This window comes from Raphanus sativus, chromosome 6 (genome assembly GCF_000801105.2).
Source record: "Raphanus sativus cultivar WK10039 chromosome 6, ASM80110v3, whole genome shotgun sequence".
In the NCBI taxonomy this organism is placed as follows: domain Eukaryota; kingdom Viridiplantae; phylum Streptophyta; class Magnoliopsida; order Brassicales; family Brassicaceae; genus Raphanus; species Raphanus sativus.
Window position 1 is genome coordinate 33,799,331 of NC_079516.1, and position 25,979 is coordinate 33,825,309.

Consider the following 25,979-nt stretch of genomic DNA (forward strand, 5'->3'; position numbering starts at 1 on the left):
TAAGTAAATATACAATATAAGAAAAAATAAAAAAATAAGTAAAATATACAATTAAGAAATATAAATATTACATTAAACATCAATCGCAAGTAGAAGTATTACAATTTGATTTAAAAGCAAAACAATTAGAATAAGTAAATATACAGTATAATAAAAGTAAATAATAATTCAATAATACAATATAAGAAATGGAAAAACAAAAGGCACCAGAGAGCGTCCACATCATCGAAAAAATTTGGTCAGAATGATGCCACATGTCACTACTACTAAATGTATTATTACCATTTTATATTTAAAAATTAAATAAATAAATTCGAAAATTAGAATAAGAAAATATAAAACATAAAATATAATAAATGGTAGTATTACATTTTTAACATTTAGTTTTACATTTTTATTATTTCCAAAAAAAAACTAAATGTAATATTTTCTTATTCTAATTATAGAAAAAAAAACTAGATGTAATATTTCCCAAAAGATGCCACATGGCATTGTTAAAAAAGTAAATATGCAATATAAATAAAAATGAATAATAAGTAAATATAAAATATAAGAAATATAAATATTACATTAAACATTTATCGTAATATTACAATTTGACATAAAAGAAGGAAACTTAAAATAAGTACATATACAAGATAAAAAAATTAAATTTTCAATATAAGAGATAGAAAAACTATATTAAATATATATCTGAAAATATATAATAAATAAATAATAATTAAATATGAAATATTAAAAATATACATATTACATTAACCATCTATTGTAATATTACATTTTGATATAAAAGCAAAACAACTAGAATATGTAAATATAAAATATAAGAAAATTAAATAATAAGTAAATAGACAATATAAAAAATTTAAAAACTACATTACACACCTATATGAAAAATGTACAGTTTTACATTTTTATTATTTCCAAATATGTTTATAAGTAAATATACAATATATTAAAAACAAGTATACAATATAAATCAAGAAAATTAGAATAAGTAAATATACAATATAAGAAATTTTTTAAAATAAGTAAAATATACAATTAAGAAATATAAATATTACATTAAACATATATCATAAATAGAAGTATTACAATTTGATTTAAAAACAAAACAATTAGAATAAGTAAATATACAGTATAATAAAAATAAATAATAATTAAACAATACAATATAAGAAATGGAAAAAGAAAAAGCACCAGAAAGCGTCCACATCAGCGAAAAAAATTCGTTAGAATGATGCCACATGTCACTATTACTAAATGTGTTATTACCATTTTATATTTAAAAATTAAATAAAAAAATTCGAAAATTAGAATAAGGAAATATAAAATATAAAATATAAGAAATGGTAGTATTACATTTTTAACATTTAGTTTTACATTTTTATTACTTCTAAAAAAAACTAAATGTAATATTTTCTTATTCTAATTATAGAAAAAAACTAAATGTAATATTTCCCAAAAGATTCCACATGGCATTGTTAAAAAAAGTAAATATTCAATATAAATAAAAATGAATAATAAGTAAATATAAAATATAGGAAATATAAAAACTACTAACAAAATAACATAACGCTAACAAAGAGCAAATGTGATAATCACAAAATATGTCATAGATGGAGCACATAGCAGAATCTACTACGAGAAATCACGGCACGAAACTGCTACAAGGGTATAAATATAAATATAAAATATGCAAAAATCAAAGTCAAAGGATGATAAAAGTTTCTACTTTAGACATCGTTAAACACACAAGGATCCAACTTTTATAGTTGTACCCAAACTAAACTTAGTCAAAACTCAATATCACAGAAACCCATCAACTGATTCATATAATTATCTCAATTTGAACTATACAAAAGAGAAGTCAAGGTAACAATTACGAAAAAGAAAGAAACTGATCACCATAATTGAGAAAGAACATGAACAAGCTTGAGAACGAGAAGAAGGGTGAAGGAGAAGAGCATACTATGCGTTGAAACCGCTTCTCTACACCAATATTTTTTTACCTTAAGTCACTAATCCAATCAGAGAGACCCTTTTTGACACATATCACAATTCAAAATTTGATTGTTATGAAATTGGTGATTTTTTCGCGGAAATTTTCAAGAAGCAAACACATAAGAGAAGAGAAAATGATTTGTTATAAAAATGGTCTTTTCAAGTCATCGACGGAGGTTGACTTTCCATGACAGAGGAAAATCATGGCAAGCTTAGTTTATGATAATATTATTTTACTTTTTGTATGTGACTGTGTATAAAAGTGAAAAACAAATTTTAAAAACTAAATTATATTTATATTAAGGATACAATACTATCAGTTAGATGTTTCTTTGTTAAAAATAATCGAAATGACTTATTGTTAGAAACTAAATTAGAAAAAGCTTTAAAAACCTAATTATATTTTTCATTTGTAATTTGATTTATAAAATAATAGAAATTTTTTGACGTGATAAAAATATAAAATTAATTTACGGTCAAGATTCGTTTCCGTTAACGTGGATATGAGATTAGGATTCGGATTATGTTTTTGGTTATTGACACTTGATTTGGTTAGGTTAATGTGGATATGAGATTGAGATCCGGTTTATGTTTTTGATTTTTAATTGACATTTTATTTGGTTAATTTGGAAGCCAATTTTCAGAAACAAAAACAAAATGATAGGAAGAAAAAAAAATTAAGTCAAAATAAAAAACATATATAATATCAAATGTTCTGATTATATAATATAAAATTCCGTTGGAAAATAAATATTAGATCCCATAAACAATTAGAAATAAGAGTTCAAATATACAAAACTTTCAAAGGTTAAACTATCACAAAAAATTATAAACAACAAAATTCAACTATCACAAAAATATTTACGTCAATGTAAAATAAAATAATTTCAAACTCAAAAATATTAAAACTCTTTATTATGCATACTATAAATATGAAGTATTCATAAATTCACAAAAATATATAGTTCGGAATACAACATTCAACGAAGTAATTGTATATGAAATAGTTGAAAAATCAAAATTGTCCCGAGCGTAGTCCGGGTTAACCCCTAGTACACCAAAAGGCTAATAAGATCAAAGGAGAATGCCTCCACATCAGCAATTTAATTCAGACCAATAGGAAATGATCTTTCGTCCACGTCAGATCCGTCATTTAGCTCTGCTGGACTTCAATCGCAATTCATGTATATGGGCTTTGTCAACCTATCGCAGTTTCTAATCATGTGTATCAAAGCCCAGAACCAGTGTTCTGAATCTCTTCGACAGCTCCTTTCTTCGCCTTTTCCCCTTTCTCAACGGATCAATCCACACCGAATTCATTAGTGTGCAATGAATCCTCTGGGGTTCTCATTAATGGATTCCTTTCGCCTTTATCTCTAACTCTCCTTATAAGTATCTTCTTCTCACAGATTTGTTACAAACAAACAAAAAAACTCACAGGCGACGAATTCCAACAGTAAAAAACCTGTTTCCGGCGATCTTACCGCGAAGAAACCAAATGGAAAAGACCTTGTCCCCTCAGAAGTCTCCTACGATCCTAAGACGAATAAACCAAACAGTATTCGAGTTCCAATGACTTTGCTGAAATTATTCCTGCTACCAGAAGAGATCACGATGTTTAAGTAAGAATAAAATCCTCTTCTTCTTTGTTATCCTTCGAGGACAATATTAATCAAACACCTTTGCAATTTTGTTGTTATGGATACATATTCTGAGACTATTTGGAAGTTATTGAAACTATTAAAGACAAAATGATAGATTCGATAATCTCACACGGATGTTTCTTGCGACTGCAAAAATGCAGCGTCCAACGCTCCATCCTTGGAGATTGGTCACGTTTAGACTATGGAGTTGAGCTTCAGGTGAATCTTCAGATTTTTTCGTTTTGATTAACAAACCAATCAGAATATTGTTCTGATCAAACAGAGTTTTGGTTTAAGTTTTTTTTTGGCAGGATATGTTGAGGTTAGGTACATATTATTACCAAGCTGAATCTCGGATTGCATCTCTGTTAGCAGAAGGTAATGTTATATAAAGGGAGCTTGAAATGTAGCTATCTTTGAGGTGTCAAAGCTACAAAAGTAGAGTTGGAAGATGATTATCTGTTTTTTTTTTCTCTTTTTGGTTCACAGATGTTAGTAGATACGCAAACGATGATGACAATTCGTCTAGAAATTCCTTCCCTTGCCGGACTGGTTAGCTATCTGATCATCACCAATTTATGTATATGTGCATCTGCTGGTGTCTCTGTATTTTAAACTTTTTGTTATTCGTGTTATCTGAGCATAAAACATTTGGTATCATAAAGTATTTTTGTTTCAGTATGATACCAATCTATTATATTAAAAAAGAAGTCACAACCTTGATTCATGTGTGATTTTTTAAAAAAATGGATCCTTAACTAGAATTCACTTACCATTCATTAATTACTAAACATATAATTCAATAATATATTATTCCTAAAATCAGGATTAGTTAACAAACACATATTTTAATACTTAATAAATGATTCATATTGGTGTAATTTAAATAATTCCACAATTCTAGAGAACCACTTTTGTGAGTTAATTATCAGTCGATGGTTATATATATGATTAATAAGATAGACAAATAAAATGAATCATGATAGTATCTTTATATTAGAACTTGATAATAATTTTATTTTGGTCAAACACTTGATAATAATATAGGTAAATAGAATACATATGTTAGTGGACGGTTTATGTCAAATTATTTTATTTTAACTAAGTTTTTTAATGTGTTTTATTAAAAACTGTGTTTTATTTTTTGAACTAATGTTTTTTTTAAATACCTAATAAAATTTAACATAGCATTACAATCTACACTTTTAATAATACACTAGATTCTGATCGTCTTTTGAAAAAGTGGATATATTCTTGTTTTATTTTTTTGAACAAATTAATTTTTATATTTGAAAATTTTAATTATATTTATATTTAATATTAAGTTAAATTGATATAATAGTTCCTTAAATAAATGAAAAATGGAAATTAAAAAGTTTTTAAAAAATATAAAACAAAAAATATATCTGTCCTTGAGAGGGCGGGTCATGCTCAATCTTTATATATATATTGATAAGTTAAATAAGGAGATAATAATCCAAAAATATATATTATATAGAAGAAGATACAAATATATGTGAAAATTTGATAGACACACTTCATATATATTATAAAATATACCAATTTAGAATTAAAAATAAAATGTTTATATAAAATAAATGAAAATAAATAAAAATAAATACCCGCACGGTTGTGCGGGTCAAGATCTAGTTTAGTCTTTTAAATCTGAAGTTTGTGATATCATTGCAGACTTGAACTGCTGCTAGCTACTATAAATTTGTGAGCCATGAAATAAGAAGTGCTTTAAGGTCATTCTATCCCTAATCGATTCAGTGGTAGGCAGTTATCATGCACTGTTTCCAGAAGGAACTCCCATGGAGTTGCAGCACATCATTAAACTCAAGGTGATAATAGTACTCAGATTATCTGGTTGAAAATCATGTTACATACTCACATGACTGGTCTAGATGAATAGGATCACGGAACCATCTTTAACACATAGATATGTCTATATAAATATTTGGACTGTTGGATACTAACTCCTACCGATTTGTGGTGTCGATGCAAGGTCTTAAGAAAGCTCAGCAGAGCATACTTGATGATCTCATCAAGCATGGCCCAAGGTATACACAGCCCTCTGTTTCAGGGGTAATGCCACAAGTGGTTCCAACCCACCTGCACTGCGCTGGTAATCACTAATCCGGGTACAACAGCTAGGTTTATAGCAAACAGCGAGGATGTGTTAACCAGGCAGAAGCTCTTGGCAGAGGAGCTGAAACCACTGGCTTTAATAATTTAATTGCTCTTACTGAAGCTGTCAAAGACCTCAAAGATGGTCTCTCTCTCACTTTTAACAGGACAAACAAGCTTTCTTCAAGACTCTTCGCGTGGCTTAAACCAGGTTCATCAGCGACTGATGTAGGAGCTTGAAAGCTCCATCTCCTGAGTTTTCAGAGTACATCAAACAGAGAAGATATGATCTCCATGATGTTCAAGCATATGCGAAGGTTTTTTTCCTTTGTCAATGATATGTGTTTCTGTGTGTATCAAAACCCTAAGCTTTAATCCATGTAACAAAAATATTCATTGTATTATGCTAAAGACGCCAGTTTTAAGTTCAAACTTTTATTATCCCTATGTTTCTCTGCATAAATTGTTGGGGAGGTGAGGGCCATAAGGACCACTTACACCGGAAAAAACCAATCCAGTGGACGCCTCATGGCTCAAGTCTGAACTCATTACTTGCTTTACGTAGATCCCCTCAGCAGTTTGGTTGTTGTCGTCTGACCTTGCGTCTTTACATGACATCTAGCTTACATCTTCAGATTTAGTTAACAGGCCTCCCTGAAGTACGAAGTCTGTGTGTACTAGGGAAAAGGTTCATTATTACATTTTTTTCATTTAGTATTCTCTCTTATGCCTTGGTAGCTTCTACCTTATATTCTACAGACCTAATATGAATAAGCCGAGAATATGTGTCACATGGTACAATATTAGTCTTTCTATTGATTGACACATATACTCTACCCACTTTCCAAGCATGTGATCTTATAATAAGCTAATGCATGTGATTTTAATGCTTAATTTAGTTTAAAACAAAATCTGTATTTTATTAAAAATTTGCATAACTATAAGAAAACGAGACATCATATTTTGTTCGAGAATAAAAAACTAGACATCGCATTTTAGCTATGTTTTAATAAAATATTTTCATAAATTTATAATACTTTTGGTCAGTTTAAAATTTATTAGAAATTAAATTAAATAATGATAAAATCGTACTACGAAAAAATATTGTATGTTTTATAAATATACTAGATGATGGTCCGCACACTTGTGCGGGTTAATATATATCCAACTAATTCAAATTTTAATATTTTAATTTAATTTATTTAATTGGCTTCAAATATTAAATTAATCAGAATATATAATTTTTTTTATTACAACACAACATAGCTAATAATTTGGTACTTACAAAATATTTCAGTTATTCTATCATCAAACCACACTTGTAAAAGATATCATCAAACATAATAACTTAATAAAGTTTTGTTAATACTAATAGGAAACATAAAAGATAAATCTATAAAAACCTATCAAATCATTCCTCCCTTTATCAAAATCTTAATTGCATTTTTATGAATTTCTTTTATCAGAGTTTATCCTGACAACTATTAACAAAATCTATAATAATTAAAAACATACTTCTATTTAACAAAAAATCTATAAGCTAAAAGTAATAAATGATATGTCTAGTAAAAGCTGGATTTATTTAGTTTTTAACGAAGAAAATTATATTCTCTAGACTCAGATTTTTGATTGGTACGATAATTCAGTGATATAAAAGAGAAACAAGCTTCCTTTTAAAAAATAGTTAATAAACAATATTAAATGATTTAATATTACTAAAATAAACATAAGATGAACAAAACTACAATAATAATTATCCTGAGTATAACAAAAATATATATTAAAATAATCCCTAAAAATGTTTTAACACTGACAATTCAAAAAGTTATTTATTACAAATAATGAGTCCACCTAAATCATGGAATATGGCAAATAAGTTTGTAAGAATAATAAATCATGAAAAATAAGCAAAATAACCTAAAATCATGGAGTGTATGACAACTAAGCAAATCTAAAATTACCACCTAAAACTATTAAAAGTATGACAACTAAATAAAATTACCAACTAAAATTAATAAGATATGAAAATATAATAAATAACTAAAATCATGGAAAATATGACAAATAAAAAAACTAAAAATTAATATTAAAAATAAGTAAATTACTTAAAATTATGAAAATATGATAAAAAATAAACAATGACAAATAAACAAAATCACCTAAAAATATGTAAAATATAAACAATAAGTAATAAACAATGAAAAATAAATAAAAATTGGTTAAAATTATGAAGAACATGATCCCTAAGCAAATTGGCAAATAAGTTTGTAAAAATAACAAAACATGAAAAAATAAGTAAAATAACCTAAAATCATGGAGTGTATGACAAGTAAGCAAATCTAAAAATTACAATTAAATTATTAAGAATATTACAAATAAATAATTAAATAAATAACTTAAATTATGGAAAATGTGATAAATAAACCTCACTAAAATTATTTAAATATAAAAATACGTAATTTACTTAAAAATTATGGAAAATATGATAAATAAAAAATAAACAATGACAAATAAGTAAAATTACCTAAAATATGGAAAATATAAGCAATAAGCAATAAAACAATGACAAATAAACAAAATTACCTAAAATTATGGAGAACATGACAAGTAAGCGAAATCACTTTATAAATAATAGTATAGATACTAGATGATTTTCCCGTGCCCATGCACATATATAAATATTTTTAAAACTGATATACTATAATAATAGATTGACATTTACTGTTAATTTAAAATTAATTTATAAATTATATGTATAATTTATATTAATAATATTATATTACTTTAATTAGAAATATGATTTTAGATATGTTATAGTTAGTCGGTTTTGATGTTTTTACAGCGAGTTTAGTTATCATTCGTGTATATTAGATTGCATCTATTTCTATGAATTCAACTAGAGTATTTTTCTAAATATATTAAAATATTGATTAACTTTCTTATTTGCATTTAGGATGGTTGTTGTCTTAGAAATATAAATGTATTTTAGTAAGATTATATATAACTTAAGATATATTGTGCTTAGAATAAAATAAAAAAAAAAACTAAAGTGTCTGAATCTAAATTACGAAAATCAATATAACGATAGTATTCTGAAGTCTCATGCATATATATAAATTCTACAAAATAACTAAATTGTAACAGTTGGTTATATATTTTATTTTCATTTATTAATATGTTTTGAGTCATCCTACGATATATATAGTAAATAAACTATTATTCTATTGTATTTAATTCTATGATTTTAGACATAAGTTGGATTAGTCGAGTAACTCATGTTGTGAGTATATTAAGTTATATATATTCTTTCAAATTTGAACTGATGTATAATTGTTTTTTGATTATAAACACGTCAAATAAAATTATTTTTATTTATCGTCTAAATGTGCATGTATTTTCATAATATTTATCAAATTATATGTTGGTTTTTAAAAATGTTAGAAAATAAAGCGATGATCAATATACGTGAGTAACTGAAAAAAATTTAGAAGCATATGAACACATATAGATATTTTAAATAACCTTAAAATGAGAATTCAGATTTTCTTGGGTATGTTTTTATTATGGTTATAATAAGTTCCACAAACATAAAATTAAAAAGCAAATCAAATATTAAAAAAAAAAAATTTTAATAAGGATAAAATAAATTAGATTTACCTCATTCAAGTATATAATGTTATGCTATTTATAAATATTTTTAAATTATTTGATCAAAATACGTTTATTGTTAAAAATTATTTTTAGCTTTAATATCTCTTTAAACTAAGTAGTAAAAATTTGTGATTATTTTTGAGAAATCATATTATAGAGTTCTTATTCAGATATATCAAGTATGTATCTTTAACTTCTAATAGCAATTGTTTCTTACCCATTTAAATAAAACTAGATTTTGACCCGCCCTTCAAAGGGCGGGTATATTTTTTGTTTTAATTTTTTTTTGAAAAATTATTTGTTTGTATTTGATTTATTTTATAATCATATTTGTGTTAGTTACTAATTTAATTTGATATAATAGTCTTTTAAATAAATGATCACCAATATGTCATATTTATTGGGTTTTTAACCAAAGATTTAAACATAAGTAATTTTATGTTAAATTTAGATACTTGTTCATGTATTACAAAATTTATATGTGATTTGTTCTTTTTTTATTTTTAATTTGAAATTTATATATTTTAGTTTATAGAATTTTATATGATTTAAACGTATAGTCAAACCCAAACTAAAACCCATAAAATATGAATTGAAACAAAAATTTGAATTCTGAATAGACTTAAACCAAAATCTCATCATATAATTAAACTTCTTAATTTATTAATAATAAATATTAAAATATCAACAACTTAAAATATTTGTGTTCAAATATTAATAACATAAACAATTTTTCGACCCACACTTGAAAACACCATATATTTTATGATGTAAAATTTCATTAATAATTTTACAAAAATTATGTAAATTCGTAAAGATTTTGTCTATTTTGAAACAGGAAAATTCGGATATGTTTTCAAATCTATAGATCTAGTGATTCAATATGTAATCCGGTTTGGATTTCAAGAGATATTCATCAACTAAAATTTTGATAAAACCCACAAAAACCGTTAAAACCAGAGGATGCATGTTGAACCTATAGGTGATTGATATAATTCAATTTTATTTAAATTGTTATTTTTTTATAAATTTAAAATTTAATTTCAATGTTTTAGTTAGATATTTAGATAATTATTAATTGATAAAAGTCATGTCCATCATAAGTATTTTTATCTCCTATTGGTATAGGTGAACATATGAACATGACCTATTGACCTATACCAAACATAACAAAACTTATACCCGCGGATCTTAAAACATGAACATGACCTATTGATATAAGTGTGGTCCAACTATTTAATAAAATAGATTAAAAACTATTAACTATTTAGAAGAAATATTATACAAAAAACACAGATTTTTTTTAAATATAGAACAAAAAATAAACCGCCCTTTTAAGAGCGGATCAGAATCTATTTGTATTTGAATTATATAGCGTAACTCTAATTTGTTGTAGAAAATGTTTAAATTATATTTTATGTGAAATGAAATATAAATAATTTAAATTTTTAAAAATTTCTAAATTTTTAAAAATTACTTTTTAATACTGATATATTTATAAACTATATTATTAAATTAGAAAAATGACCTATTAATAGTCCAGCTATTTTATAAAATTATTAAAACTTTTTACTAATCAGTTAAGAAAAATATTCTACACAAATATGATTACAAAAAAAAACACAAATATAATTAAAAAGATACAAATATAAAAATTGAATTTCTAGAAAATGTAAAACAAAAAATATACTCACTCTTTGAAATGTTGATCAGAATCTAAATTGTATTATATTATCTTAATTAAACCACAGTTCATTTCCATTAATTTTTATAGTGGACATAATATTTATTAATGTAAAGTATCAATATTATTGTTTCCAAATGATATAATTTTTATTTATTGAACTACGTAAGGTTGTCCACAGTTTGTAATAAGTAGTGAACCACTAATATTTTGGAATTAAAGGGTGACTTTACAAAATATGCATACATCTTAGAAGCATTACAAAATTATTTTATGAATAATAATAATTACTGGAACTGAATTTATTCTGATGGATCCCAAAAGAAAAAAATAACCACATATTACGTAATATATAGGTGGAAGTTACAGATTTAGGAAACCAACGTGGAAGTTACAATTTTTATAATAAAGGTAATTACATAATATATCTAGATAATTATTTAGATGCATTATATTTTATGTTGGACACAACCTTTAATCAACTGGACATGTTGAAGAATTAATAGAATAGATTAACTCTCTTGATTTTTGTCTATTTCAAGTTGTTTTAATATGGACCACATTATAGACTTTATTCTTCGGGATAATTGAAGTCTTTTTACATTATTTACGTTACTTTAAGCAACTATTTTACTCTTTTTGTTAGTTACGTGCATTTAGTAACTATCTGCTTTCATTTATTTGGTGGAAAAATATTACTCTAATCCCATATAAAATTTAAACTTATGATCTAAAAAAAATATTCCCTATGTTTCATTATAAGTGTCACTCTAAGCTTGTACACACAGATTAAGAAATTATTTAATTTTGCATTTTTCCGATATAAAAACATCATTACTGATACAATTCAACCAATAGAAAAATAAAATGGAGAATAAAGTTAATAAATTTTGCATTGAAATGCTAAAACGACACTTATTTTACAATGAAAAATTTTCTCTACAACGACACTTAATATAAAACGGAGGAAGTAACAATTTCAACACTTATCCGCGTGTAGCGCGGAAATCGAATCTAATTAATTATTAATAGTCAAAGAAACATCGTCGTGAATGCAAGTAATAGAAATATATTAAGTTGAACTTGAACATTTGGACTTTTAAACAGCTAAAAAAAGTTGGTGAAAGCGAGTTGGTGGATATGCAAAATCCCCACATGTCATTTACAAATAAATACAACATGAACGAAAAAAACAAAAACAATTAATAATATTATGTGTTTATATAAACAAAATAATCCTTAAGAGTGTTTTGTTGGGTACAGAACTACAGACAACTTGAAGAATGGGATCGGAGGTTCAGAAATCGGCTTTACTGCTATGCGGAGACTACATGGAAGCCTACGAGACACTGGTTCCTCTCTACATCCTCCAATCCTTTGGCGTTAGCGTTCACTGCGTTTCACCCGACCGCACCACCGGCGATCGCTGCGTTATGGCGGCCCACGATTTCTCGGGCCTCGAGCTATACACGGAGCTAGTCGTTGACCAGTTGACTTTAACCGCCAACCTCGATGACGTCACTCCCGATAACTACGACGTCATCATCATCCCCGGCGGACGGTTCACGGAGATTCTCAGCGCCGACGAGAGATGCGTCGACCTCGTGGCGCGGTTCGCCGAGTCCAAGAAGCTGATCTTCACCAGCTGCCATAGCCAGGTTATGCTGATGGCTGCCGGACTTCTCGCCGGAGGTGTGCAGTGCGCGGCGTTTGAGAGCATGAAGACTCTGATCGAATTCTCCGGCGGCGCGTGGTGGCAGCAGCCTGGGATACAGAGCATGTTCGAGATCACTGATTGCGTAAAGGACGGGAATATCGTGAGTACGGTTGGTTGGCCAACGCTTGGTCACGGGGTTAGGGTGTTGCTGGAGTCTCTTGGGGGACAAGTCTCGAGCTTGAAGGAGAATCAAGCTTCTGTTCTTTTCCTCATTGGGGTAAGTTCAAGTTTTACTCTGTGTTATGTTTGAATTAGACATCAGTTTCAGCTAAATCGGTTAGGATAATTCAATCTTTGGTTCGTTCAATCTCACCATATTGAACCGAAACAAATTTTAGTTTAGTTTGTTCGGTCGGTCGGTTTTAGAAAATTATGCCGAATGGCGAATTTCATTGATATTCTTTGTTTCGGTTAAATTTTTGTTTAAACTGTTATAAATCATTTGGTGGACGATCCATAACCGATGCACCAAAGAGGAAGAGAAACAACAAATAGATAGTTTCCATATTTCTATTATATTGTTATCTTTCCATTATTGTATTTACCTTTTCCTTATTATAAAAAAGATAGTTTTCCATTTATCTTATGACGGTCTATTTATGACGGTCTAAACTATGTATAAATATAGATCTCTTTGATCATTAATAATATAAGTTTTCTCACTGACTTACAACACGTTATCAGCACGACTTGCTCCTAACTTCTTAAAACCCGTTTTCCCGTTTTAACCTAAAAACCCTCAAAACCCTAATCCGTGGCGAATCTTGAAATCGACGTAACTTCCGAACCGTGAAGCAGCAGACGACGTGCGACATACCAAAACGAAGCCCTTGACGAGGAGAGTCCAGCGCCGCAGACCACGCAGCGATCCGACTCCAGACGCGCCGTCACCTCCCAGTGCAAGCAGCGCCGTCAAAAGGTTCAAAACCAACTAAAAGCTGCCGATTTGCTTCTCTCTCTAAGGAGGTCCGAATTCAACACTTCAAAACTTAGGTATAATTCATCCTAATAACCCATAATTGAATTGGTTGATTGATAAGGATTAAACCCTAAAATTGAATCTCTTTTCCTAATGAAAACCCTAAGTTAATAGATCCCAAAAACCCTTTCTTGAGTAAATCGGAGCTCTCAAGTTCGATAGAGATTGTTTTAAACAATTAAAATCAAAACCCTAAAAAGTTTTGAATCTCACAAATTCCTATGATCATCCCAATCTTTATGATCATATCGTGTCCTTAATCCCCTTGATCTATTGATCAAATCGAAAAACCCTAGAAATTGATCAACCCTTGAAACTTAAATTTGATCAATTTCCTAATTTAAAATATTGAAACCAATTGCTTGTTTAATTAACTAAAAATCGAATTTGATTGTTTTTAAATCTAAAACTTTGTGGAAAAAAAAAAAAAAAAAAAAAAAATTCAAATTAGTATTATGATTCTATTTCAAAAGGTTACAATTGGATTTTATCAAGATCGATTTTATAAAACCTAATCCGATTTTTGATTGCTTACTTGGTTAAAGTATAAAACCGATTTTTTAAACCTTAACTCGATTTTCACAGAAACTAATCCGGTTAGGTTGATAGATTTTGATTGAAACATCATGATCATTAGGTTGCTAGAATGAATCGATTTTATTAACCATTATAAATCGGCTGCATCATGAAAACACTTAGATTCTTTTTACTAAGTTATGAATCCGGTTTACATGGCATGCATCATTAACTATATTATATGCATCATATAGTATAATTTCGGATTGCATCAAAACATCATCTAAATACTTATTAGAAATTTTTTTTAGTCCTTGTGACATAAAGAATTTATATAAAGCTATATAATGCTATAAAAATTTCTAAAAGTATATATATGTTTCGTTTTCAGATGTCGAAAATCAATAACCTTGAGTATGCTGCCCTTAATCTCTCTGGAGACAATTATCTCCAATGGGCATTGGATACAGAGATCATCCTAAAGTCTAAAGGTCTCGGTGAATGTATTACCGAGAAAAACAAGGCTGATGAAAAGGATCAATATAAGGCAATATTAATTATTCGCCATCACCTGATTGAGGGTCTCAAAGATCAGTACTTAACCATTCGAAATCCTCTAGACCTTTGGAATGAGTTGAAACAAAGATATGATCACCAAAAGACGGTGCTATTACCAAAGGCTAGATACGAATAGAAAAACCTCAGGATCCAAGACTTTAAGTCTGTGGATCAATACAACTCAGCAATGTTTAAGATCGTTTCTAAACTTAAACTATGTGGTGAGGATATAACGGAGGAAGATATGCTTGAAAAGACTTTCTCCACCTTCCACACAAGTAATGTGTTGCTACAGCAACAGTACCGTGCAAAAGAATTCAAGACTTATGCGAGCTTGATTTCATGCTTATTACTTGCTGAGCAAAACAATGAGTTACTGATGATAAATAGTGAGATAAGACCTCCAGGTGCCACACCTTTACCAGAAGCTCATGCGGCTACTGAAGCTGACACAGAGGCTAACCACGTCCAATCCCACAGCCACATGCGTGGAAGATACAATGGACGGGGCCGCGGTCGTCATAACTCAGGCCGTGGTCGAGGCAACCAGTCTGGTCGAGACCAGAACCAGGGACGCTTGTCCGGACGAGGTCATGGACGAGGGCGCGGATCATCATTCAAACCGCAGCACACAAACTCGACCAAATCCGTATGCCATCGGTGTGGAATGAGTAACCATTGGGCAAAGACTTGTAGGACTCCTAAGCATCTAGTTGAGCTATACCAAGAAAGTATGAAAGGGAAGAATCCTGAAGCTCATATGGTGATCCAAGATAATGAAAATGATTTCGATCATGAAAAAGATGATCTCATGGATTATGAAACATCTGATGTTCTAAAGGATTGAATTCGACATTTGAATTTGTTTTTATTTACTTTAATATTATGATTGGTGTTTTTTTTATTTTATGTTGTCATTGGATTTATTATTTATGAAATAAATTATTTTATGAATTATCTTATAAGAATTACTTATATAAATTATATTACCAAATCTTATAAATATTCTATATGGATTATAATTTTAAGTCTCTAAGTATCATCCTATTTTCTTTTTAGAAATGAAAGAGGATGTGTTCGTGGTGGATAGTGGGTCGAGCCACACGATCTTAAGAGACAAGAGATATTTCATAAATCTTACACTTAAAAACGCCAACATTTCCACAATTGCGGGTACAGCCAGTCTCATAGAGGGCCACGGCCAGGCCAACATTTTATTGCCTTTGGGAACACATCTCGAAATTTCGGATGCTTTGTATTCTCCCAGCTCTAAAAGAAGTCTATTAAGCTTCAAAGACATTCGAATGAATGGATATCATATTGAGACTAAGGGCGAAGGAAATAAAGAATTCCTTCAGATCATTGAAATTGCCCAAGGCCAAAAGAAGGTCGTAGAATCAATACCCGCAATATCTACTGGTCTTTATCATGCTAAAGTCAGTATGATCGAAGTAAATGCCACATTTAACAAATCAGCCATCGAAAATTTCACTCTATGGCACGACCGGCTGGGTCATCCCGGGTCGACCATGATGCGTAAATTGATTGATAATACCAGCGGCCATTCTCTTAAAGAGAAACGAGTTATCCCTAAACACTTAAATTGTGTAGCATGTTCACAAGGGAAACTAATCATTAAGCCATCACCAGTTAAGGTGACAAAGGAAATGATAAATTTTCTGGAAAGAATACAAGGAGACATTTGTGGACCAATTCACCCACCTTGTGGGACATTTCGATATTTCATGGTCCTTATTGATGCATCGACCAGATGGTCGCATGTCTGTCTCCTATCGACCCGCAACTTGGCATTTCCAAGATTGCTTGCTCAGATAATTCGATTACGAGCACATTTTCCAGATTTTCCTTTGAAAACGATACGTCTTGATAATGCAAGTGAATTCACTTCTCAGGCGTTTAATGATTATTGTATGTCCATGGGGGTAGCAGTGGAATACTCCGTGGCACATGTACATACACAAAATGGCTTAGCTGAATCATTTATAAAACGAATACAACTCATAGCCCGACCATTACTCATGAGGTCCAGGCTGCCGGTTTCAGCATGGGGACATGCGGTCCTCCATGCGGCTGAGCTTATACGCATCAGGCCATCTAGTGAACACAAATATTCCCCATCCCAATTACTTACGGGTCATGAGCCAGACGTCGCCCATCTTAAAACCTTTGGCTGTGCGGTTTATGTTCCTATTGCTCCACCACAGAGAACAAAGATGGGACCTCAAAGACGGATGGGAATATATGTCGGATTTGACTCCCCCACAATTATAAAATACCTTGAGCCAACTACGGGCGATTTATTTAAGGCCAGGTATGCGGATTGTCATTTTAATGAATCCGAACTTCCGACATTAGGGGGAGATACTAAGCTGGTAAAAGAAATCTCATGGAATCAGACATCCATAAATTATAATTGGCAAGATCCTCGGACTCAAGTGTGTGATCTTGAGGTCCAGAAAATAATACATTTACAAAAGCTAGCTAATCAATTGCCAGATTCCTTTGCTGACCCGAAAAGAGTGACTAAGTCACATATACCAGCTATTAATGCACCAGTTCGGATTGATGTTCAAGAGGGACACAATCAAGTTGCTACAGATTCCAAAACACGTTTGAAACGTGGTAGACCAATTGGTTCCCTAGATAAGAAACCTCGGAAAACAAAGAAAGGTGCTATAACCGAGAGTGGAACCACAGACAAGATCGTGGCTGATCTTACCCGAGATGAAGCCACGCCTAAATCCATAGAAATGGACATGGGGCCGGGCGTACCAGACAGTGACCCTCGGGACGCCGAGGTTCATGGTACTGACGGTCCAGATAATAACGAGATCTCGATAAATTATATCTTGTCTGGAAAACAATGGAATAGAAAAGATGTCGACATCACTGATATATTTGCATATGAGGTAGCACTCGAACTAATGGATAATGAGGATCAAGAACCCACGTCTATATATGAATGCATGCAAAGAAAAGATTGGCTTAAGTGGAAAGAAGCCATAAACGTGGAGTTAAACTCTTTAAAGAAGAGAGGTGTTTTCGGCCCTATGATCCGAACACCACATGATATAAAACCAGTGGGATACAAATGGGTCTTTGTGAGAAAGAGAAATGAGAATGGCGAAGTCGTGAGGTATAAGGCCCGACTCGTTGCACAAGGGTTCTCACAGAGACCAGGAATCGATTATGAGGAAACATATTCCCCTGTGGTGGATGCAACCACTTTTAGATTCCTAATAAGTCTGGCTATAAGAGAAAATCTAGATATGAGACTGATGGATGTCGTTACAGCATATCTATATGGCCCACTGGATAATGAAATCTATATGAAAGTACCAGAGGGTATAGAAATGAAAAATAAAGAGAGCTCTCGTGAACAACACTGCATAAAGTTGAATAAATCACTTTATGGACTGAAACAATCTGGCCGGATGTGGTACAACAGATTAAGTGAGTACCTAATCAAAGAAGGATATAGAAATGATCCTATTAGTCCATGCATTTTCATAAAGAAATTTGAAAATAAGGGCTTTGTGATTATAGCAGTGTATGTTGATGATTTAAATATCATTGGAACCTCTGGAGAGATTTCACAAACAGTCGAATATCTTATGAAAGAATTCGAAATGAAAGATCTTGGAAAAACAAGATTCTGTTTGGGATTACAGCTTGAGTACATAAATAATGGAATCCTTGTGCATCAAATGACATATACAGAAAAAGTACTCAAGAGATTTAATATGACTGACTCACACCCACTCTCTAGCCCTATGGTCGTGAGGTCCCTTGGCCTAGATACTGATCCATTTCGTCCTAAAGAGGACGGTGAGGATACACTTGGTCCCGAAGTGCCATATCTCAGTGCCATAGGAGCATTGATGTATTTAGCAACTCACACACGGCCTGATATCGCTTTTGCCGTGAACCTACTGTCTAGGTTTAGCTCCTGTCCGACCCAAAGGCATTGGAATGGGATAAAACATGTTCTTCGTTATCTACAAGGAACGAAAGATTTGGGTCTGTTCTATACCAACGAAAACAAAAATGGTTTAGTTGGATTTGCTGATGCTGGATACCTTTCGGATCCACACAATTCTAGATCTCAGACAGGCTATGTGTTTACACATGGTGGAACAGCCATATCTTGGCGTTCAATGAAACAGACACTCGTAGCTACATCTTCTAATCACTCGGAAATAGTGGCTATACATGAAGCCAGCCGAGAATGTGTCTGGTTGAGGTCTATGACTCAACATATAAGATCAGATTGTGGGATGACAGATGATAAGGATCCAACCGTGATATATGAGGACAATGCAGCTTGCATTGCTCAGCTCAAAGATGGTTATATCAAAGGAGATAGGACGAAACACATCCTGCCCAAATTCTTTTCAACCCACGAGTTGCAAAAGACTGGTGTCGTCCAAGTGGTTCAGGTCCGATCCAGTGACAATTCTGCCGACCTATTCACTAAATCTTTACCTACTGCGACGCTGAAGAAGCTCATACATCAGCTTGGGATGCGTCGACTGAAAGACCTTCAGTGATGCATTCTTCAGGGGGAGTAGTGTGTGTTGTACTCTTTTTCCTTAACCAGGTTTTGTCCCACTGGGTTTTCTTGGTAAGGTTTTAACGAGGCAACATTAAGCATACTACGAACCTTGAACGGTTATGGCGTCCAAGGGGGAGTGTTATAAATCATTTGGTGGACGATCCATAACCGATGCACCAAAGAGGAAGAGAAACAACAAATAGATAGTTTCCATATTTCTATTATATTGTTATCTTTCCATTATTGTATTTACCTTTTCCTTATTATAAAAGGAAAAGATAGTTTTCCATTTATCTTATGACGGTCTATTTATGACGGTCTAAACTATGTATAAATATAGATCTCTTTGATCATTAATAATATAAGTTTTCTCACTGACTTACAACATAAACATGTTTTTTTCTGAAGAACCGAACTAACCGATTTTTTCAAAAGTTTACCAAATTGAACTGAACTCATAACGGTTCTTAACCGAAAACCAAAATTTTTGTTCGGTTTGGTTGGTTCGGGTGATAAAATCCTAAGGCTGGTTTGAATTATAGTTTGTGTTGTGTTTTGGCTTTGAAGGACTATGTAGAGGACTATGGGATCAATGTACCGTTTAGAGCACTACAAGCTTTAGGATGTAAAGTGGATGCAGTGACACCGAACAAGAAGAAGGGAGAGATGTGTGCAACATTGGTTTATGACCTTGAGGAGGGAAGGCAGCTTCCTGCAGAGAAGCGAGGGCACAACTTCCTTGTGACTGCGTCTTGGGACGATGTATGTGTTGATGATTATGACTGTGTAGTGGTTCCAGGAGGGAGATCACCCGAGCTACTAGTGATGAATCCAAAGGCTGTTGCTTTGGTCAAGAAGTTTGCTGAGAAAGATAAGGTCTTTGCAGCTATTGGACAGGGTAAATTGCTACTTGCAGCCACCGGTGTTCTTAAGGTAAGTCACTACTTCTGCACTATCTAGTGAATTGTAATTAATAGAAAATGTGATTTAGTTTTTGGTAGATGGAGGAAACAATATGATCATGAATGTGTGTATCAAGTCCTGTATCTAGTATCATTTCTTGTTCATGTGACATTTATGTTAATGAAACTCTAGGGGAAGCGATGCGCTAGTGGAAAGGGGATGAAGGTCATGGTAAAGGTGGCTGGAGGTGAAGCTGTTATGTCAAAGGGATGTGTGACTGACGGAAAGTTTGTGACGGCTGCATCAGCCTCAGATCTGCCAGCGTTTTTGTCTGGTTTATCAACTGTTCTTGGTGTCTCTGTCATGTTCTAAGATTTTCTAAGAAGGGAACCATAAAAGATAGTTTGGATAATAAAACGTAACTTACAAGCTAAGCGCGTTTAGTTCCGCACACATGGTCATGGCTAACGTTTTGTTGGACACATGGTCACAGAGAAAAATCATTAGATAGGAAACGAGAAAACTCCAAAATAATCTCAAAACTTCCAAAAAAAAGTAAACAAAAACTTGAACTCAATTTTGAGCAATTTAAATCATTAAATTTTCAAATCGACGACACATCCTTCCACCTAAAACACAGAGCTAAGAACAACTTTAATATGTCCGAAGATATCAGAGCCACATCTCGGTTTTCTGTTCAAACTCCCAAAGGAGATTACACGTTGGAACTTATACAAATGATATCTGCTGTTATGGCTCTCGACCAAAACGTTCAGCAAGATGTTCTGGTATATACTCCGATCTTTACCTGACGCTGGTTCAATTTGATAAACCATATGGATTCACAATTTCTTGATCATGGGCCATCCTTCATCTTACATAACGTGGCTTGCATACTTGACCAAAAAAAAAAGCTCGATTCCCGTGATTCAGCTTATATGCATTGTGGGTAGTTTGCGACTTCTAGTTAATAGATAAATATAGCTTTCTTGAAGTCGAGTTTTCTTCGGGCCACTAGCTTATTAGAAAACGAAAATCCCATTGCTTTGGAGACATCCTCCTGGCACACTCTTGTTATGATCATCGCTTACAGTTCTACTGTACAACAATATCAAACACGCAGATGCATTTTATAACAATAAAAGAACAGGAAAACGCCTTAAACCCCTAGTGTTATTTTTTTTTGTTTTTCTTGTTGCACCAACTGTGATGTCTATAGAGACCTAGATATACGCAGTGAGTCAGTGACCCAGCTCTCTTAACAGAGAAACAATGGTCATGTCCAGATCCACAATGTGGGAAGATGAAGAGACTTGAGATCCCATTGACTAATAACACTGAATAATCTACCACTGGAAGGCATAATGAAAGCATAGGAGAAAAGTACATGTTCAATTGTTCAGGAATACTGTCATTGCTCTTGATTTAGTACGAGTATCAGATGCCTTTAACGTAAGCAGAGTACTTATAAGTCAATATTTAAAACAACCACTTTAATATGAGAAAATAATGAGAATCATTATTCTTCGCTTCAACTCCTACATCTTCTCTAGTATTTTGTACACTTTCAGCAACACCCTCGATTTTATTGTCTTGTATTAAGTTAAATTTCTTATTAATCTCGGGCATAAATTTCTTATACATACTTATTAGTTTAAGTCTTATTAATCTAAAACCAGCATAATAAATTATTATTTATGTTTTTAAATAGTTAAATCAAACATCAAGATATTTATATATGTCATATACTTTTAATCAAAATATATACTTATTATTGTGTTAAGTTTTTTTAAAACACTCATATCTTAGAGATAGTTTAGAAAATATATTTATATTTTTTGGTTGACTAATATTTAATAATAAATTGTTTTGTATCTTAATTTTTTTTAACTTTTATAATAAAAATATTATTTTCAGATAGGCACAAAAAAAGAATATATATAGAAGAATTATCTTTTTTGATAATTCTAAAATATTATTTTGTAATCAATTATTTAATATAGCATATAACATATAAACTTTATATCATTAAAATGAATTAGTGAATAGTTAGAAACTAATAATAAATTAATAACCTATCTAAAAGTCTAAAACCTAATAAAAATATGACAAATAAGAAAAGCTAATATAACATATAAAATTTAATATTAATACAAGAAAATTCGTTTTTATTCTTATAGAATATTCATCAAATCTATTATTTTAAATTAATGATTTAGTGACTCAGCTCAAAACAAATAATAAATCAATGATTTTGCTAAAACCTGATAAAAATATGACAAATAAGCAAAATTAGTTAAAATCATGGAGAATATGACAAGTAAGCAAAATCATTTCATAAATAATAGTATAGAAAAAGCTAATATAACATATAAATTTAATATTAATAAAGTAAAATTCTTTTTTATTTACATAGAATATTCATCAAAGCTATTATTTTAAATTAATGATTTAGTGACTCAGCTCAAAACAAATAAAAAATCAATGATTTTGCTAAAACCTAATAAAATATGACAAATAAGCAAAATTAACTAAAATCATGGACAACATGACAAGTAAGCAAAATCACTTCATAAATAATAGTATAGATAGATAGATTTTTGACAATATTAATTTATAATCTAATATAACATATAAATAATAATATTATTAACTTAAAATTTGTTTTTAATTATATAATAAATTATATATAAAATTATTAAGGGTAACAAAAACATTAACCACTATAACTATTAACGTGGGAGCTCCGTTACGAAAAATAACTTTGCAAATACAATATTAATTTATAATGTAATATAACATATAAATATAATATTATTAACTTAAAATTCGTTTTTAACTTTTAAACTAAATAATATTATTTTTAGATAACAACATAATATATATAAGAATTATCTTTATATTTTTGACAATATTAATTTATAATCTAATATAACATATAAATAATAATATTATTAACTTAAAATTCGTTTTTAATTATATAATAAATTATATATAAAATCATTAAGGGTAACAAAGACATTAACCACTCTAACTCTTAACGTGAGAGCTTCGTTGCGAAAAATCACTTCGCAAATAATAGTATAGATTAAAATTTGTTTTTAATTATATAATAAATTATATATAAAATTACTAACTCTTAACGTGAGAGCTTCGTTGCGAAAAATCACTTCGCAAATAATAGTATAGATTAAAATTTGTTTTTAATTATATAATAAATTATATATAAAATTATTAAAGGTAACAAAAACATTAACCACTCTAACTTTTAACGTGCGAGCTCCGTTACGAAAAATCACTTTGCAAATACAATATTAATTTATAATGTAATATAACATAAAAAATATAATATTATTAACTTAAAATTCGTTTTTAACTTTTAAATTAAATAATATTATTTTTAGATAACAACATAATATATATAAGAATTATCTTTATATTTTTGACAATATTAACTTATAATCTAATATAACATATAAATAATAATATTATTAACTTAAAATTCGTTTTTAATTATATAATAAATTATATATAAAATCATTAAGGGTAACAAAGACATTAACCACTCTAACTTTTAACGTGAGAGTTTCGTTGCGAAAAATCACTTCGCAAATAATAGTATAGATAGATGTTGTAGTTTAAGCTAGTGGAGGTTAATATTAATTGAGAAGTGAATTTGATGATTTGTCATATTCTCTACAATTTCTCTACAATTTTAGGATTAATCAATAGTTATTATAAATAATTTTATATTGTTTTCATAAATAAACAGTTTTGAAAATGTTATAATTGCAATATTTCATTTATAAAAATATTTTATATTATATTATTTATTATTATATAAAAAAATTCTTAGGTGAGTCAATTATTTTAATAAATAATTTAATAATATTTATATTAGATAATAAATAGTTTTAAGAAAAAATATGATAATTATCATCTTTACAAATATTTGATATTATCTTAGATCATTTCTAACCCGACTGAAAAACACCATTTTAGTGTAGTTTTTACACCAAAACCATCTCTAACCCAAATGTAAAAATCACACTATTTTAGTTGCAACACTATAATTTCACATTAAATTTGGTATGACACTATTCATCTCACTAAAATACTATTCACTATACTAAAATACTTTTTATTCAATTTATTAATAAAATATACAATTATTAAATAAATGAAAAATAAAAAGATAAATACATATAACGTTATAAAATAATTTTAGTGCGAAGTTTGGTATCATAGTTGGAAAAGAAGGTATAGTGGGCCACGTCTAATAAGTTGGTGAGTCGTCATCTTGATACGACTGGACTCATAATGGGCCACGTCTCTTCTCATAATTTTCGGGATTGCTGAGCCGAGTTAATTCATGGGCCATGATATTAATCGGGTCCATATCTAACAATCATTTGATTTTTCTCTACATCGTACAATACAGTTTATCCATTAAATTTGATTATATTAGTTATTCATTTTCAATTTTCATTCACTCTAAAAATTCAGATATCCATAAGTGTCTAAAGCAAAACAAATATCAAAAATTAATATTCGCTAAAAGCGAAGTAAATCACAAATATTTAAAAATTTAGAAGCGGATATCCGATCTGCTCCGACTTATAAACATATAGATGTCTATATAACTAAATATTGGGTTTTAAATGTATAATCTTATATAATAATTATTTTAGCATATAATTTGATTTATTTTATTTATAAAATTATTTCTAAAATATAAAATTAAGAAAAATATAAAATAGTTTCATTAATTTTTAGTTTATATTTTATCTTATGTAATTTTTTGTAAAAAGATAAAATTTTATAATATTTTATAGATTTACTTCTATTAAACAAAGTGGATAAGATATCCGTAAATACCTTTGAATATTCACAAATATCTATAATTTCTTAGAAATCCGGAAAACCGGATATACGTATTTTTTCGAAGTAAAACAAATCACAAAATCAGATATTCATAAATTTCGAAGCCCCTAATTTTAATCTCAACACTCTAATCAATTCATCAACACTTTTCCAATAGAAAACTATAACGTAATGAAAAAATCTCACTTCAAACGCATTCGATAAACAAAAGAGGCTATATAAAAGATTTATCAATTGATTATTTGAAAGATCAATGAATGTGTTTATGAGTCGACGAAGGAAGAACTCATATATACATAAGGCCGGATCTGAGATATCAGGGTTTGAAATATTTTTTAAGAATTTTAACAAATATTTTTTTTCATAATTCAGGGGTTTATGCATGTGTAAAAAATGTTTTTGGACTTAGGATCCGACTGGTTCAAACACAGCAGTTGCGGGTGTAGGAATTTGCGGATGCAAGTCAATTCTGAGCATTATTTAACGTTTTGTACTATTGGCACAAAATTTGAAAATTGTTGCGTAGTATATTTGTGACTGGTTGATTATGAGATATTGTAACGGTTTAATAATAAATTATCAATATAACTATATTATAACATTATAAAAGTATAAACATACTATTGTAATAGAATATAATAATTATTAATATAATATGATTAATAATAATATTATGTTTATTTATTTAATTTTTTAGTTAGATGTTGAAAGTTATAGTTTTAATAATTTTTTTA

The 25,979-nt window shown here is 29.7% G+C and overlaps 1 protein-coding gene, 1 long non-coding RNA gene and 1 pseudogene across 2 annotated transcripts; all 3 read left to right on the plus strand.

The window, feature by feature from the left end:
- Positions 1–5,317: 5,317 nt before the first annotated feature.
- LOC130496115 (uncharacterized) lies at positions 5,318–6,220 on the plus strand. Its single transcript, XR_008935144.1, has 2 exons — positions 5,318–5,491; positions 5,656–6,220. It is a non-coding gene; the product is annotated as an uncharacterized LOC130496115 (long non-coding RNA).
- Positions 6,221–12,341: 6,121 nt separating this feature from the next.
- On the plus strand, positions 12,342–20,795 carry LOC108834072 (DJ-1 protein homolog E). Its single transcript, XM_056989380.1, has 3 exons — positions 12,342–13,046; positions 20,026–20,391; positions 20,554–20,795. The coding sequence occupies exons 1-3, from the start codon at positions 12,396–12,398 to the stop codon at positions 20,731–20,733; spliced, it is 1,197 nt and encodes a 398-aa protein (XP_056845360.1). The 5' UTR covers positions 12,342–12,395; the 3' UTR covers positions 20,734–20,795.
- On the plus strand, positions 13,829–15,836 carry LOC130496832 (uncharacterized; annotated as a pseudogene).
- Positions 20,796–25,979: the final 5,184 nt, after the last annotated feature.